This window comes from Schistocerca americana, chromosome 3 (assembly GCF_021461395.2).
Source record: "Schistocerca americana isolate TAMUIC-IGC-003095 chromosome 3, iqSchAmer2.1, whole genome shotgun sequence".
NCBI lineage: Eukaryota > Metazoa > Arthropoda > Insecta > Orthoptera > Acrididae > Schistocerca > Schistocerca americana.
Genome location: NC_060121.1, coordinates 150,338,029 through 150,355,692, shown reverse-complemented (window position 1 = coordinate 150,355,692; position 17,664 = coordinate 150,338,029). Strand labels below are relative to the sequence as shown.

Here is a 17,664-nt window from a genome sequence, read left to right as displayed (position 1 = left end):
TATTAGGAAAAGGAAAGTTGCTACTCATCATATAGTGAAGATGCTGAGTCGCAGATAGGCATAACCACAAACAAGCTTTCAGCCAACAAGGCCTTTGTCCAAAACAGATGACAGGCACACACACACAGACACACACTCACGCAAACACAATTCTTGCATAAATGACCACAGAGTCTGGCAGCTGAAGCCACACATGGGAGTGTGTGTCTGTGTGTGTGTGTGTGTGTGTGTGTGTGTGTGTGTGTGTGTGTGTGTGTGTGTGTGCATGTGTGTGTCATCAATATTCGACAAATGCCTTGTTGGTTGAAAACTTATTTGCGAGAGTCTTTTTGTTGTGCCTATCTGCAACTCAGCAGTTCCGTTATATGGTGAGTAGCAACTTTCCTTTCCATAATATTGTATGTTTCATTGTATCACATGACACTACTCATTCCATTGTTTGATTCTGCCTAAACTGAAAAGAAAGCAAAATTAGATAAACAAAAATCCACTCTGCTGCCACCAAAGGGCACAATGCCCTCCAGCTTACAGATGGAAACCCTTTAAAAAATACCTCCAAAGCAAAGGAGCATATTAAGCAGGAGCAATGTGTGGAGCAGGTAAAAAGATTCTTGCTCTCCTAGTCTTATACGAGGGGCGTTTGAAAACTCCGTGCAAAGTCCAAGAGATGGTACCACCGGCGCATATTGAGGTCATGTTTAGTTAGTAGCATCTTTGGAAAGACTGCACACCAAGTTTCAGCCATATTGGTCTATTTCTTTGTGTTTGGCATTAGTGTGAATCAAGGAAGTCGAGTGATTGTCAAGAAATGGACAAAAAAGAATTTTATGCGGTGATTAAACATTACTTTATCAAAGGCAAAACGCCTCAGGAGACTAAAGAGAAGCTTGATAAAGATTACAGTGACTCTGCACCTTCGATTAGAACAGTTTATGAGTGGTTTCAAAATTTTCGGAGTGGCCATATGGACACAAGTGATGCTGAAGGCTCTGGACATCCTGTGGAGGTTATGACTCCAGAGATCATTGATAAAATCCATGATATGGTGACAGATGACAGAAGAGTTAAGGTGCATGAGATTGCTAGTGCTGTGGGCATCTTGAATGAATGGGTACATAATATTTTGCATAAACATTTGGACATGAGAAAGCTATCTGCAAGATGGGTTTCGCAATTGCTCACGCTTGACCAAAAACAGAATCGTGTGAAATGTTGGAAGGATGGTTTGCAGCTGTTCATGAAGAATCCGCAGGACTTTAAGCATCGTTTTGTCAAAGTGAATGAAACATGGATACATTACTATACTCCTGAGACCAAGGAACAATCTGAACAATGTGTTACCAAGGGAGACTCTGCACCAAAAATGCGAAGACCATTCCTTCCTGATTTAGGTTTTCCATGATTTCCCTAAATCGCTCCAGGCAAATGCTGGGATGGTTCCTTTGGAAGGGCATAGCTGACTTCCTTCCCCGTCCTTCCCTAATCCGATGAGACCGATGACCTCGCTGTTTGGTCTCCTCCCCCAAACAACCCAACCCAACCATTCCTTCGGCCAGAAAGGTTATTGTGACTGTCTTTTGGGATTCACAAGGGATAATCCTCATTGACTATCTGGAAAAGGCTAAAACTATTACAGGTGCATATTATTCATCATTATTGGACTGTTTGAAAACCAAGCTGCAAGAAAAATGCCGGCGACTGGACACAAAAAAGTCCTTTTCCATCACGACAATGCACCAGCACACACCTCAGCAGTTGTGGTCACAAAATTATTAGAAATAGGATTCCAACACGTTTCACATCCCCCCTATTCTCCAGATTTGGCCCCTTCGGACTACTATTTGTTCTCCAATTTGAAGAAATGGCTGGTGGGACAAAGATTTTATTCGAACAAGGAGGTGACTGCAGCAACTAATAGCTATTTTCCAAACATGGATAATTATTGGATTATTGGATAATTATTGGAAGTAGGATTCCAACTTGTTTCACATCCCCCCTATTCTCCAGACTTGGCTCCTTCGGACTACTATTTGTTCCCCAATTTGAAGAAATGGCTGGCGGGACAAAGATTATATTCAAATGAGAAAGTGACTGCAGCAACTAATAGCTATTTTGCAGACTTGGATAATTCCTATTATTTGGAAGGGATCAACAAATTAGAACAGTGTTGGATGAAGTATATAAGTCTAAAATAAAACTATGTCAAAAAATAAAAAAGGTTTACCCCAAACATGTAAGTAGTTTTTATTTTTGCACGGACTTTTCGAACACCCCTCGTACACCCCAATCCTTTCATTATGCCAGGCTGCAAAATGTTTATGTGCCTCACCATCAAATACAAATATCACCACAACTGCATTGCTGCTGTCTACATAGACTCTAACATGGAAATATCCCAATGGATTTAGGTTGTTGAATGAAATTGCCACACGGAAGTATGATACAATAAAACATACAAAATATTTGTGATGTCCTGTCTAAAATTTGAAGCTTTTGCACTTTGCACTTCCTATCAGTTTTTTACCTATAAGAGGCAATCAAAAAGTTTCTGTTTGACAATCGTGCAGTCCAGAACAAGTATGCCAGTCAGGCAAAATCGCCATGAGCAATGAGGTAATTATAGCACCAACACACCTGGTTGGAGATACCCATTTGGTAAAACACTTTGTCCTGCTGTGTGAAGAAGTAGTTGCCTGTCCGATAGGACTCATCAACCTTTCAAGACAGACTATAGGATGGGTGCTCAAGTGTCTCCCACTTGAGTTGGCATAACTTCTGCATTACAACATTTGCAATATGGGGACATGCGTTATCATGAAGCAGCAGCACCCCTTGCCACATGCAACTTGGCATACCATCCCACAATGGTGGTTTTCAAGAGACATGCTGCCCCACAAACATTCTTGATTCTCCAAGGGATGTCTGCTGGTGTTTGTCCTTCGACAGCCAAGAAAAGAATAACAGCACATTGATCCTGTATTGAAACATTTGGTAATAACATCACTACAGTTCATGTTTCTGCATTTACTGCACAAATGTCAGAAAGACATGAATGCCACAATAATCCTTTGTCTACATATCAGTGCTTGTGTGTGTCAGAGTCGCACTATGTTGCATGTATCCTGCACCAATGTCCTCAAAATGAAACTTTCTGAGTGCCCTATATACACACATCACAAAAGTTTTGCATCACCCCGATTCCCAGAACTCCTAAAGATAGACGTTGAATGTGGATATTGTATCACAGACACAGTCCTTTTGATTGTTCAGAGATGTCACTAAACCCACCCAAAGATGTAAACAACCATGCATCATCAGGGCCTATTAGACGGAGGGGGTCCGACAGCTGATCAGTTCCAGTCATTCCACCAGGAAGGAGGTACACGGCTCGTGTTGTGTGTAGTTCAACCATGCCAAGACGGTCAATACCGCGGTTTGATCATGTCCGCATTGTTACCTTGTGCCAGGAAGGGCTCTCAACAAGGGCAGTGTCCAGGCGTCTCGGAGGGAACCAAAGCGATGTTGTTCGGACATGGAGGAGATCCTGAAAGACAGGAATTGCCAATGACATGCCCCACTCAGGCCACCCAAGGGCTACTACTGCAGTGGATGATCGCTTTCTAAGGATTATGGCTTGGAGGAACCCTGACAGCAATGCCACCATGTTGAATAATGTTTTTTGTGCAGCCACAGTATGTCACATTACAACTCAAACTGTGCTCAATAGGCTGCATGATGTGCAACTTCACTCCCGACGAATCCATCTTTGCAACCACGACACCATGCAGCACGGTACAGAGGGGCCCAACAACATGCTGAATGGAGGATAGGCATCATGTTCTCTTCACCGATGAGTGTTGCATATGCCTTCAACCAGATAATTGTCGTAGACACGTTTGGAGGCAACCTGGTCAGGCTGAAAGCCTTAGACACACTGCCCAGTGAGTGCAGCAAGGTGGAGGTTCCATGCTGTTTTGGCTGGCATTATGTGGCGCCAGCATACGCCAATGATGGTAATGGAAAGCGCCGTAACAGCTGTACGATATTTGAATGCCAACCTCCAATCAATAGCGCAACCATATCGGCAGCATATTGGTGAGGCATTCATCTTCATGGACGAAAATTCCCACCCCCACTGTGCACATCTTGTGAATGACGTCCGTCAGGATAATGACATCGCTCGACTAGAGTTGCCAGCATGTTCTCCAGACATGAACCCTATCGAACATGACTGGGATAGATTGGAAAGGGCTGTTTATGGACGATGTGACCCACCAACAACTCTGAGGGATCTACGCCGAATCGCTGTTGAGGAGTGGGACAATCTGCCTTGATTAACTTATGGATAGTATGCCATGAATACTGGTATGCATCAATGCAAGAGGACGTGCTACTGGGTATTAGAGGTACCAGTGTGTAGAGCATTCTGGACCACCACCTCTGTGGGTCTTGCTGTATGATGGTACAACATGCAATTTGTGATTTTCATGAGCAATAAAAAGGGCAGATATGATGTTTATGTTGATTCTTATACCAATTTTCTGTACAGGTTCTGGAAATCTCCAAACCGAGGTGATGAAAAACTTTTTTGATGTAGATATAATGTATCATTTGTTCTCCAGTGCCATTTGATCAGCATGCTGCATTTTCTCTTAAAAAAATTATTAATTGACTGTCACTAGTAATAAAGGCTGCTTTCAGTAAAAGTGTGTCTGTCTTTCCTAGAAACTTCTTGCCTCTACTGATATGCCCCCAATTTTCAATCATGTGTAAACTTCATAAAACATTTCTTTCCTTTAAAGTTCCCTTATCATCCAAAGAAACAATTTTTTGTTCAAAATGTGCCTTACATAATAATTTTCTTCTTAGTGATTCCACTGTTACTATTTCATTGACCTAGCCTATCTTCACAAGTGTGTGAACACTTTTAGAATGGTGTGTTGGCATTCTTCTTTTAACACAAGATACATAGAAACCGTGTATATTTGTTACAGTATAGCTGTCTACATAAATTGTGTGCAACACAGTTCCAGACCATGATATCCATCCGTCGATTCATTCATTTTTTATTTTTCTTCTAAATTCCCAATTCTTTTGTACCAACCTCTAAAGCCAAAAGCAGTTAGGATAATGAATCAGAGACACAGTAGAGAGTTGTCATTTACCTGCCAATTCTGCAGCTTAAGCGGGCATTCATGATTTTTGGTGCCCCTACACAGTCTGAAAAAAAAGAGATAAGATATGTCAAAAATGGTCATAAATATGACGCTTTACAGAATATCTTGACAGCAGCTGAAGACCATAAAATTTCTTTTTCAAATGCACTTTAACAATACTGAACATAAAAAGAAACAGTTATATTGTAATCAGCTTTACTGTTCTCTATGAACACACACACACACACACACACACACACACACACACACACACACAGTATAGCACATTTGACACAGAAGTGAAGCACACCAATTATTAAAATCAGAAAAAAAGTAAAGATGACAGAAACACAATAACAAAACTTGAACCATCTTTAAAAATTTCAGAAAATTTATGTAGGAAATAAGACACACACATTAAATTTCTACATGTGAAGGATATGGGAAGGCATTCTAAACCAAAGATCAATTGAGAGAAGGAGGTAAAATTCAGACACGACAATTGTCTTTAACAGTTGGGCTTACATTCCCGAGTTGCAAGCACTTTGTAGATCAAAGATGAGAGCTGAAGAGATGGTGGTGGGGGGGATGGGAGGAGGGGGCTGGGGGGAGAGAGTCCTGTCGTCCAGCTGAAAACTGACAATTTTAAAATGAAAGGTAACAGTAAGAGTTAACATGAACTAGAGGGTGGAAATAACAGCCTTTATGAAAAGAAAGAAAATGTATGTTAAATGACAAACATTAGCCACACAAAAGAAATGCAAATAAGAGAGTAATTAAAAGTAGTAAAGGAAGAAGGCTCGGAACAGAATCTCTGAAGAAGACAGGGAGGTGAAATGTGCCATTTGTTAAGACCACTGTGAAGGAATAATAAAGTATGTAATGAAGGATCTAAAACCATCCCTAAGGTTTTCAAGCTCAGAACAGAGGAATCGTATGCTCTACTACAAATAAAAGGTAATGTTTTGCAATGCAAGTATCAGATGTGTCAGAATCATAAGGGTACAAAAAAAATGGTCATTGCACTTGATAAGGTAATTGCAATAGATTCACTTCCTTTAAGTGTGAAAAATGTAGTACACCAAAGTGTAAATGTGAAACAGTGATGTAAGGATTCAACAGCCTTTTTCTACCAAAACCTCCACAGATGACATTTTCAACACAACCCAGCGTGGCTAATCCCAGGTAACATAAAAACAGGTATTATAACAATTTGACTGGTATTTTCAGGTGGCAGCATTGAGTTCCTGATAAGCAGACTGACCATCCTTTATAGTATTCCAAAACTTATAACCAGATCTCATTTAATGAAATGGCATATGACGGTAGCCACATAGTAACATCATCACATCGTAACATCACACTCAGTAGCTACTTTTATTTTATGAAAGAAGTAGGCTGTACACTGCCTCAAGTTTCATCCACTCCCTTTCTCCACAATAAATAAATGACCCACACACAGTCATTAATACCCTTCACATATTCATCACATCCATCTATACTGGACAACTACATTTAAGACATAACTTTCAGACACTGTGAAAAAAAGGTAGAGAGAAACACAACTAGAGTAAACCTTTCCAGTGACAGAATTGAGCCACCACTTATCAGTGAAGCTCTGATTGCTCCATTTTTTGCACTTTGCATGGGAGGGTTAGGAAAGGAAGCATGAGTTGAGGAAGGGGTAGCTGGGTAGTTTGAGGCAGGTCTTTCGAAAGATGACTCAGCACCTCCCCACTTTGCTAAGTAAAATAAAGAAAACAAAACCAATCACCTACAACTGCCTATTGCATGATACATAGAAACACACAGAAGATGAAATATTCACACTAGCTTTCAAGCTCTTGCTCATTCTCTAGCAAAAGTATAAACATTCACAAACACAAACTACATACAAACACACACAAGCGCACGTGCACACACACACACACACACACACACACACACACACACACACAAAGGGGCATGTACATCTGCAGCTACAGCAAGACTGACTATTGGTTATCTGTGAATGAGACAAAGGGAGGAGGTGGACAAGGGGGAAGTGGGGGATGGGGGAGCAGGGAGGGAGGGGGAGAGGGAGAGAGGGAGAGAGAGAGAGAGAGAGAGAGAGAGAGAGAGAGAGAGAGAGAGAGAGAGAATGCCAACATGGGGAGGGGCAGGGGGATTGAGTGGTAGGAGAAGGCACAGTGTATAATCTCAACAGGGAAGGAGTGGTGTGGACAGAAGAAGGAAGGAAAAAGGCCAGGTGAGGCAGGGAAACAGGTTAGTGGAGGCTTAGACCAGAAGGACTGTGAGACAGCAGGATGTACTGGAAAGAGGATCCCATCTGCGTATTCAGATGCTGGGCACTTACCAGAGTAAAAATATCAATTTCTCAGCATTTGTAGACTTAGAGAAAGCTTTTGACAATGTTGACTGGAATACTCTATTTCAAATTCTGAAGGTGGCAGGGGTAAAATACAGGGAGCGAAAAGCTATTTACAATTTGTACAGAAACCAGATGGCAGTTATAAGAGTCGAGGGACATCAAAGGGAAGCAGTGGTTGGGAAGGGAGTGAGACAAGGTTGTAGCCTCTCCCAGATGTTATTCAATCTGTACATTGAGCAAGCAGTGAAGGAAACAAAAGAAAAATTCGGAGTAGGTATTAAAATCCATGGAGAAGAAATAAAAACTTTGAGGTTCACACGATGACATTGTAATTCTGCCAGAGACAGCAAAGGACCTGGAAGAGCAGTTGTACGGAATGGACAGTGTCTTGGAAGGAGGATATAAGATAAACATCAACAAAAGCAAAATGAGGATAATGGAATGTAGTCGAATTAAGTCGGGTGATGCTGAGGGAATTAGATTAGGGAATGAGACACTTAAAGTAGTAAAGGAGTTTTGCTATTTGGGGAGCAAAATAACTGATGATGGTCGGAGTAGAGAGGATATAAAATGTAGACTGGCAATGGCAAGGAAAGCATTTCTGAAGAAGAGAAATTTGTTAACATCGAGTATAGATCTAAGTGTCAGGAAGTCGTTTCTGAAAGTATTTGTATGGAGTGTATGGAAGTGAAACATGGATGATAAATAGTTTGGACAAGAAGAGAATAGAAGCTTTCGAAATGTGGTGCTACAGAAGAATGCTGAAGTTTAGATGGGTAGATCACATAACTAATGAGGAAGTATTGAATAGGATTGGGGAGAAGAGAAGTTTGTGGCACAACTTGACTAGAAGAAGGGATCGGTTGGTAGGACATGTTCTGAGGCATCATGGGATCACCAATTTAGTATTGGAGGGCAGTGTGGAGGGTAAAAATCGTAGAGGGAGACCAAAAGATGAATACACTAAGCAGATTCAGAAGGATGTAGGTTGCAGTAGGTACTGGGAGAAGAAGAAGCTTGCACAGGATGGAGTAGCATGGAGAGCTACATCAAACCAGTCTCAGGACTGAAGACAACAACAACAACAACAATTGTTAAAAATTAGTCTGTTTTTGTGTAACTGCTTTGTGCATAAACAAAACTATTTCCATAACATGTTTAAATCCGTATAATCATGATACATGTAATACAATTGTAAAATACAAGCAAAGAAAATTGTAACTACTGTTTCTCCTAATTTTATTGCCCACACAGAACATGTGATTCCCATGAACACCCAAAACGTGAGCAAGGGGGGTACTTGCTCCCCCTGGAGCTTGGAGTAGAGCATTTTATTTAAAGAATGGAAAATACTGGATGTAACAACAACAATATGGAAAGGATGGATTATTACTCTCCACATGGAGGAGGCACTGTCACAGATGGACACAATGAAAAAAGACTGCTAAAATATTTGAGATTTGGTACAAAGTTCTTCACTCAGAGCAGAAAATACACACATATTCACACAAGCACAACCAGCACACACATGGCCAGTGTCTAAGGCTCAACTGAAACAGTGCTTGATGTGCCCAGCAATCTAGTGGGGTGTGTGGTAGGTGTAAGGAGGCATGGGATGCAGAGGAAAAGAGATAGTATAGTGGGGTTATGGGAGGAAGCTGGCGCTGCCTGCAGGATAACCAACAATCCTCTTGCATATAAAAAGTTTTTTTTGTTACCTATTAAAAGTAACTCTTAGGATATGATATGTCTCGAAACTGACATACAAGAATTGGCAATTTTAGAGTTTTTTATCCCCCCTGTCAACAGAAAAATATCTGTGAATGCCCATGGCAGTTACTACCTACATCTAAGTCTACACCTACCGCCAATATACATACTCTGAAAGTCACTGTACAGTGTGTGGTGTAGTGTACACTGTATCACTACTAGTCATTTCCTTTCCTGTTCCATTCACAAATAGAGCAAGGAAAAGAGACTGTCCATATGCCACCATATACCCCTAATTTCTCCTATCTTATTTTTGTGTTTCTTACACAAAATGCACGTTGGCAGCAGCAGAATCATTCTGCAGTCTGCTTCAAATGCCGGTTCTCTAAGTTTTCTCAATAATGTTCCTTGAGAAGAATGTCGTCTCCATCTAGGGATTCCCATTTGAGTTCCCGACACACTTCAGTAGTACCTGTGTGTCGATTGAACCTATTAGTAACAAATCTGAATTGCTTCAATGTCATCCTTTAATCCAAGCACTCGAGCAGTACTTGAGAGTGGATCACACTAGCGCTTGGTATGTGGTCTCCTTTACAGATGAACCAGACTTCCCTAAAATTCTCCCTGTACACTGAAGTCAACTATTCACCTTTCCCAGCTCAATCCTCACTGCTTGTTCCATTTCATATCACTTTGTAATGTTATGTACAGATATTTAAACAATGTGGCTGTGTCAATAGTGAGACTACTAATGCTGTATCTGAATATTATGGGTTTGTTTTTCCTACTCATTCACATTAACTCACATTTCTCTACATTTAGAGCTAACTACGATTCATCACATCAACTAGAAATTTTGTCTAAGTCATTTTATATCTTCCTACAGCCACTCAACTTTGACATCTTCTCATGCACCACGGCATCATCAGCAAACAACCACACATTGCTGCTCAGACCATTTATATATATAGCATATAATAGAAGTCCTATTACACTTCCCTGATGAACACTCACCGTCAAGGACAACATATAGGATTCTATTACTTGAGAAGCTTTCAAGCCACTCAAATATCTGGGAATCTGCTACATATACTTGTACTTTCATTAAAACTCTGCTGTGGGGCACTGTGCCAAATGCTTTTTGGAAATCTAGAATTATTGAATATGCCTGTTGCCCTTCATCCACAGTTGGCAGTATATCACATGAGAAAAGAGAAAGCTGAGTTTCACATGAACAATGGTTTCTAAAACTGTGCTGATTCGTGAGCATAAGTTTTTAAGTCTCTAGGATATTTTATTACATTCTGACTCAGAATATGTTCAAGAACTCTGCAGCAAACTGATGTTAAGAATATTGGTCCAAATGGGGCATATGCCATAGAGTACTCTTTGTAAACTGAAATGGAATTCCATCTGGACCTGGCAATTTATATATTTCCAACTCTTTCAGTTGTTTCTCTATGCTAAAAATGCTTATTACTACATTGTCTATAGAGGACTGTCTGCAATGGTCAAAAGGACAGTATGTTTGTATGATTGTCCTGCATGAATAATTTATTAAACACAAAATTTAAAACTTCAGCTTTCCTTTTGCTATCTTCTATTGCCACACCAATGCTTAGTGATTTTACAATAGACCAGAATTTTCTCGGGTTCTCAGCCAGATCTTTTGCTAAGTTATGACAGTGGTAGTTGTTGTATGCTTCATGCATGGATCTTTTCACAGAGACACATATCTCTACTAATCTATGCACTCCTGAACTAAGAGTGCAACCGACTTTTCTTCCTCACCCTTATGCAAGTTTTGTTGTTCAACCATGATGGGTCTTTTCCACTGACACATACTTGTCCAGATCATGATTTACAGTCTGTTTAAACTTTGTCCATAATTCCTCTATGACCATCATATAATTCCTCCATGTACATCATTCTGTAACAAATTGATATCAGTTCATTGTCTATGTGAGATTCTAACAACTTTTTATCTGCTCTTCCTAGCAAAAACACTCTTCTAGCCTTTTTGTCAGATTTATTAACTTTAGTAGCCGCAGTTGCTATGATGACATCATGATCACTAATCCCTATCACTATACTGATGTAACTGATAATGTCCAGCCTGTTTGTAGCTCCAGTGTCAAAGATATTTCCATTGCATGTAGGCTTCAGAACTAGCTGCTCAAAGACAGTTTCAGAAAATGTGTTCAAAAGTACTTCACAAGAACTGTCTGTCCGTACACCCTGCAATGAATCCATAGAGAGCCCATTCGCTACTCGATAAGTTGCCTCCAAGTAGTATTGCATGATCTGGGTATTTACATGCTACTGACTGTAGACTTTCTTTGAATAACTCTAGAACTGTCACAGCGGAATCAGTGGCCTGTGCAAACATCCAACAATTCACTTGGTTTCACCTACACCTGTTATATGTGACCAGATAACTTTACTGTCACACTCAGTTTCTATCTCAAGGGAGATAATACTTTTTTCAACTGCAATGAGTAATCCCCTCATAGGGCATCTAATCTGTCTTTCTGATATACGTTTTATGACTCGCTAAATACCTCAGAGCTTTCTACTTTGGGTTTCAGCCAGTTCCTGGTCTCAAGAATATCTTCAGGATGAGAACTTTCCTGAAATGCAGTAAATTTTGGAACTTTCTTACAAATACTTTGAGAATTTGCTAATAGAATTTTGACAGTTGCATTGTCTTTAGTCTGAATGCAGTCTGACTTTGTTATCTGCATATCGAATGGTGAGTGTTCATCAGAGTATCTCAAACAACTGCCAAGCCTAAAACAACTCTTTATGAAGACTCATGGATACACGGCTAACATGAGTGTCGGAATCAACAGAAACTGAAATACGCGACCCTAATTGAATATTTTTTGTCATCACCAATTTCAGCTATCAGATAACACAGAGTCTAGGATGTCAACAAACAAGATTATTTTAAACTCAACTCCACACAACATTTCACTGGTCATTAATTCTAAAACTCACTTTTAGTTTTGTAGACATAAGAACCCTAAATACAATGTTATGGATCAATAGTTGTGAAATTAAATTTTTGAAAAATGTGATGCCACTGCTATCAATTTACTGTGACTGGCTACCTTCTACCCTCCCAATGACTTGGAATGCCATAGACTTCTGTGAACTGCTAAGATACTGAATCACCTTCATTTATATTAAAGTTATTATCATTACAAAATGTTGACCTCTCTTGTATTTTCAGAAATCCTTATATTAAACATCTCATTGCATCATCTCTAAGTAGTTTCACTGATAAGTACAAATTCCCACTACCATTCCCACAGAATAATCAATTAAGGACATTTCACATATGAAATTTGTGCTTGATTTGGCCACTAGAGGCCACCTGGCCTGCTAATACAAAAGCAGTTGCTGCACCCTTTCGGAACTAATGTCTATATAGGCCACAGAGTGCAAGACTCCGCCAGCCACTTGTGAACTGCTAATTGTATTGTACCTTGTCTTCCATGTGTGTGCACTGTTGGAGTAATAAATTACAGTGTTCTTGGGTTAGAACTGGCATACTAGTTAGTACTTACATCTCCATCTTTTGTTAAATGCTTTCAACACAGTCTCTTTTTAGCATTAACTGCTGAAATACAGGCTTTTTGTCCCTCAAAGCTGGTATCCTTACCCTTATTATCCTGGCTGTCAAGAGGTTTACCGCTGTGTTGCTAGTCAGAAAGGAATAGGTCGAAGACAATTTGCACCAACTGCAACCCCACAATGTATAGTGTGTACAACTACAACTCATTTTACTATGATTTATGCAGTTGCTATCTTGCATCCACAAAGTTTATGTCATCTAAACAGCATTCTCCACCACAGACATCCTGTAGACGTGCAGTAAAATCTGATCTGTGAGCCTATGCTTCCTATTTTTCAACATCTGAGTTATGAGCATCCACGAAAAATCTTTATAGTAGGATTTAAAGGGTATGATGAATGAATGAGACTTTACTGATAATGACAAAGACAGATATTCAGTTTCTCATTGGGCTAAGAGTAGCAGGCTACATGAATTGTTAACAAAGGAAAGTGTCATTGTTAATATCGTTAACAGCAAACAAAACCTGCGCACTCAGAACAACAGTAAGAAAACAAAAAAATGATATGAGAACAGAGAGATCAACCAGACACGTAACCATCTTCGACAAACAAAGTACTTCTGATTGTGAGCTACCAAAGAGGTAATAACAATGACAGAAAAAAACTGTCTCAAAATTTAACTATGATACTGACCAATAAATTAAGTCTTTCGAATAGTCTCAGTATTGCACCACAAACATTCTGTGCTACGAGAAACAATAAAGGGGTACCGTAACACTGCAGCTTACCTCCACTAACAAATTTTCCACCTGTTTTAACTGCAGTTTCGACAGGTACATCACCTCGAGTAGCAGTTTTTCTTCCTGAACCAAAAGAAGAAGAACTTCCTCCATCTGAACGGAAGGATGAATAGTGACGAAATGAGGCATCTGTTCCACGATTGAACTGCCGTTTTTGTATCCTATGTGGTTTCACAGCTTCAGGCCTGAAACAAAACAGAATGAACACATTTTTTAAAAAATCTACATTTGGATTTATACAAGGTAAACTGATCTACAGGGCAAGCATTATGGAGAGATTATGGAATGGAGAAAGGACATAAAAGAGCTTGTATCTACTGTCTATTATCTACTAATTTCCTATTCACTTTCTCAGCTTTGCTCCTGCATATGGCAGGGCCTGAAAATTATAGATACCACCAATCTGGCTTTAAAGCACTGGCTGGATGTCCTTTCTTCCACCACAGAGACCAGTAGGACTGAAACATTGTGTATGCCAGCTGTTTGTAAATCACATAATCTTTGCCCTGTGTGTACTTATGCTTCAAACAAAATGTTTTTCCACTGGACTTTTATGGATGACATTGACAAACTATAAAAAATCTGTGGACAACACTGAATACTCAAGAACTGATTAACAACATTAAACACAAAATGAGTAGGCAGGACAAATCAAATTTAAAAGCAAGGCATGTGTTTCTCCCCAATACTCTGCACAAAATCTGTATATAAGAACAAAAATTTAGTAAATATATCATGCTCTGTGCACCATCACCACATAAATTGTGGTTTGCCCTCTCAAATTCAAACTTGGTAATCTCACCTTAAATGTGGCATACACCAGAAGCACTGACACTGATGGGTCCTTCCCTCAGAGAAGGAATTGACATCCAATAGTACAGTGCCATATCTGGAGGCATGTTAGAACCACTTAAATTGCCTCTGTGGCTGGAAGGAGCTATAGCATGGTTGGCTATAATTTTAGCCAAGTTTAGCTAGTTACCCCTCTCTACCAACGTCTTATCCTCCCGCTGATGCACAATGCTCTGTCTCAACAAGAATACTACACAAAGATTAATGACATAATGTGTAACCATACATATTTTGTATGCCTCATAGCCTGCTGTATCTTGCTTAAATAGTGACCCCTTGATCCCACAGCCAATGGTACTCAGCAGAGTATCATCTCCTTTTTGTATGTTTTAAATGAAGGAGAGTCTTCCGGAAGAACTGCAGTCATTTGTTTATTGGTGACATGCATTGGATGGCTTGCAGTGCACTCAGGCAGTTGTAGCAGATAAGGTATTACATAGTCTGACTATGTCTCATCTGTGTCATTCTTGAAGTTTTCCCGGCATACCTGAAGATGGCTGGACAGTTGCCAGCCGAAATATTGTGACAAGAAGACAACATATCCAGCTGCAATCCAGAAACCTCATCGAATATGTCTCATCTGTTCAAGGTAACTCAAGACGATGTATATCTTAAGAGTCACAGACAGTGAACTGATTCAGTAAACTCATTTTAGGACCAAATGAAACTATATGGTTCCAGAGACCTTTCCAAATCTCAGACATTTATGATATGTGGTATATACGCAGACTGAAATTATGAACGAAAATTTGAACCAAGACTGGGATTCGAACCTGGGTCTGCTGCTCACAGGGCAGATGTGCTAACCACTATGCCACTACCCTAGCATGCCTCCTTCTTCAGTTCAAATTCTCATTCATACAGTCATACCTCAACCCACTGGTATTCCCCCTAAATTTGAACAGCATTGTAGAGGCTCTCCAGCTGTATTGGAACAGCACCACAGCATCAGACGAAATGGGGGAGTCTGCCTGAAACCCAGGCATAGATGCTTTAATTAAATGAATCATTTGATACTTTAATCAATCATTTGGTTAAAGCACCTACTCTTGGGTTTCAGGCAGAATTCCCCATTTTGTTCAATGCTCGTGTGCTATTCCAATACAGCTGCAGAGCCCCTACAGTGCTGTTTAAGTTTACGGGGAATACCAGTGGACTGAGGTGTGAATGGGAATTTGGATTGAGGAGTGAGGCATGCTGCGTACTCCATGCAGTTTTGCAAAGCCACTGTGCCACACAGTATAGAGGTTAGCACATCTGCCTTGTGAACAGGAGACCTGGGTTTGAATCCTTGCCTTGGTACAAATTTTCATTCGTCACTTCAGTCTGCATAGGCACATCATGATGTTGAGTAGTCCGATAAACAACTGCACTGCTGTTACAGGATTCAATAAAATAATTCTGAAAACAGATCCTGGAGCCTTGTGTTCCATGTAATCGAGTAAATTTCTAAGAGTAAATCTATGTCTGGCAGCCAGTTGCAACCTGTGGGTAAGGACTGACATTTTTATGACACCAAGTGTCATTAAACTGCCCTGATTTCCTTTCTAGTGGATAGGTGATTGAAAAAGGTCAAGCTACAGTGCAAAAGCTGTGAATGGTGCTGGTACAATATACATCTGCAGTCACTTTCAATGCCCTCATGCTGGATACTGTCATGATATTTAGGTATATTGCTCTCGCTCATATGTATACAGGGCATTTATAGTTTCACAATTGCGTGAAATATTTATATAAGTGGAGCAACTGTGCCAATGTGCTCCCAACACCTACAGTTGAAGCATTCCTAATCTTTGGCCTTTAAACCCTTTAGGTGATGCAGCCATGCAAGCTTCTCATCAAACATGAAACCCAATACTCTCACATTTAAGTTGAAATTTGGAGCAATGTCTCATATCTGATATTTAAAGTAAAGATGGATCAAAAAGCCTGTTTGGCAGGGAACATAAACTGAACAGGACTTGCCAGGGATATTGAATGTATGAGGGCATGCTGAAAAGTAATGCATCCAAATTTTTTATGTGAAAACTCTTGAAGTTTTCTAAATAAAACAAATGTTTCTAAAAACATCCCCCAGGCTGTGGCTAAGCCATATCTCCGCAATATCCTTTCTTCCAGAAGTGCTAGTTCCACTAGGTTCGCAGGAGAGCTTCTGTGAAGTTTGGAAGGCAGGAGACAAGGTACTGGTGGTATTAAAGCTGTGAGGGCAGGACGTGAGTCATGCTTGGGTAGTTCAGTTGATAGAGCACTTGCCTGCGAAAGGCAAAGGTCCCGAGTTCGAGCCTCAGTCTGGCACACTGTTTTAATCTGCCAGGAAGTTTCAAAACAAATGTTATTAACATTCTACATCTTTATTCTTCATGTCTGCATATTTATTTTTCAACACCGTCACCCTGGCAATGAACACATTTCTCCCAACAAGAGATCAGTTTGTTGATATTCTCACTGTAGAATGTTTGATTTTGTCGACAGAGCCACAACCTCACCTCTGATTGCACCACTTTATCACTATCACAGTGAAGTCCTCGAAGGTTTTTTTTAAGTTTTGGGAACAGATGAAAATCAGATGGAGCTAAGTCAGGACTTTAAGAAGAATGATGAATGACTGTGACTCCAAGGTGTCGGACTGTTGCAGATGTCACAGCACTCGAGTGTGGCCTAACATTGTCATGCTGAAGGAGACAGTGTTCCACATGTGAACAAACTCCTCAAATTCAAAACTTGATCACAGCATGCTGTTTTTCATGTACTGACATAATTGCTTACACATTGCCATGTTACACGTCACAATTCAGAGCCCTGTTGTGGCAGAGGGCTGTAAACTTGTAAACATGAAGAATAAATTTTAGAATGTTAATACAGTTTGTTTTATTTAAAAGTGTTTTAAGGGTTTTCACATTAAAAATTCAGAGGGATTACTTTTGAGCATGCCCTCGTATACAAACAACGACAGCATGAATGGTGACAGGTTCATTTGACCCATGGGAGAGTGTCACGAAAATGATGAAACACTTGAACTGGCAGATGCTTGAAGATAGACGTCAACTATCCCACAAATGCCTACTTAGCCCTAAAACATTTCAAGAACCAGTGGGGAATCTAGAAATGTAATACAGCACATATAGGGAGCATGATGGCCATCGTTAAACTAACGACAGCAGCGTACACAGAGGCATTTAACCAGTTATTCTTC

General features: G+C 40.1%; 1 protein-coding gene across 1 annotated transcript in view; it reads right to left on the bottom strand.

Annotated features, from left to right (window-relative positions):
- The window catches only part of LOC124605103 (hemocytin), a 569,639-nt gene that overhangs the window by 511,411 nt on the left and 40,564 nt on the right, over positions 1-17,664 (bottom strand). The window contains exons 2-3 of the mRNA XM_047136554.1: positions 13,608-13,804; positions 5,166-5,220 (exon numbers count right to left, since the gene is read on the bottom strand). Of these exons, the coding sequence (XP_046992510.1) occupies positions 5,166-5,220; positions 13,608-13,804 (252 nt within the window). The remainder of the gene's footprint in view (positions 1-5,165; positions 5,221-13,607; positions 13,805-17,664) is intronic.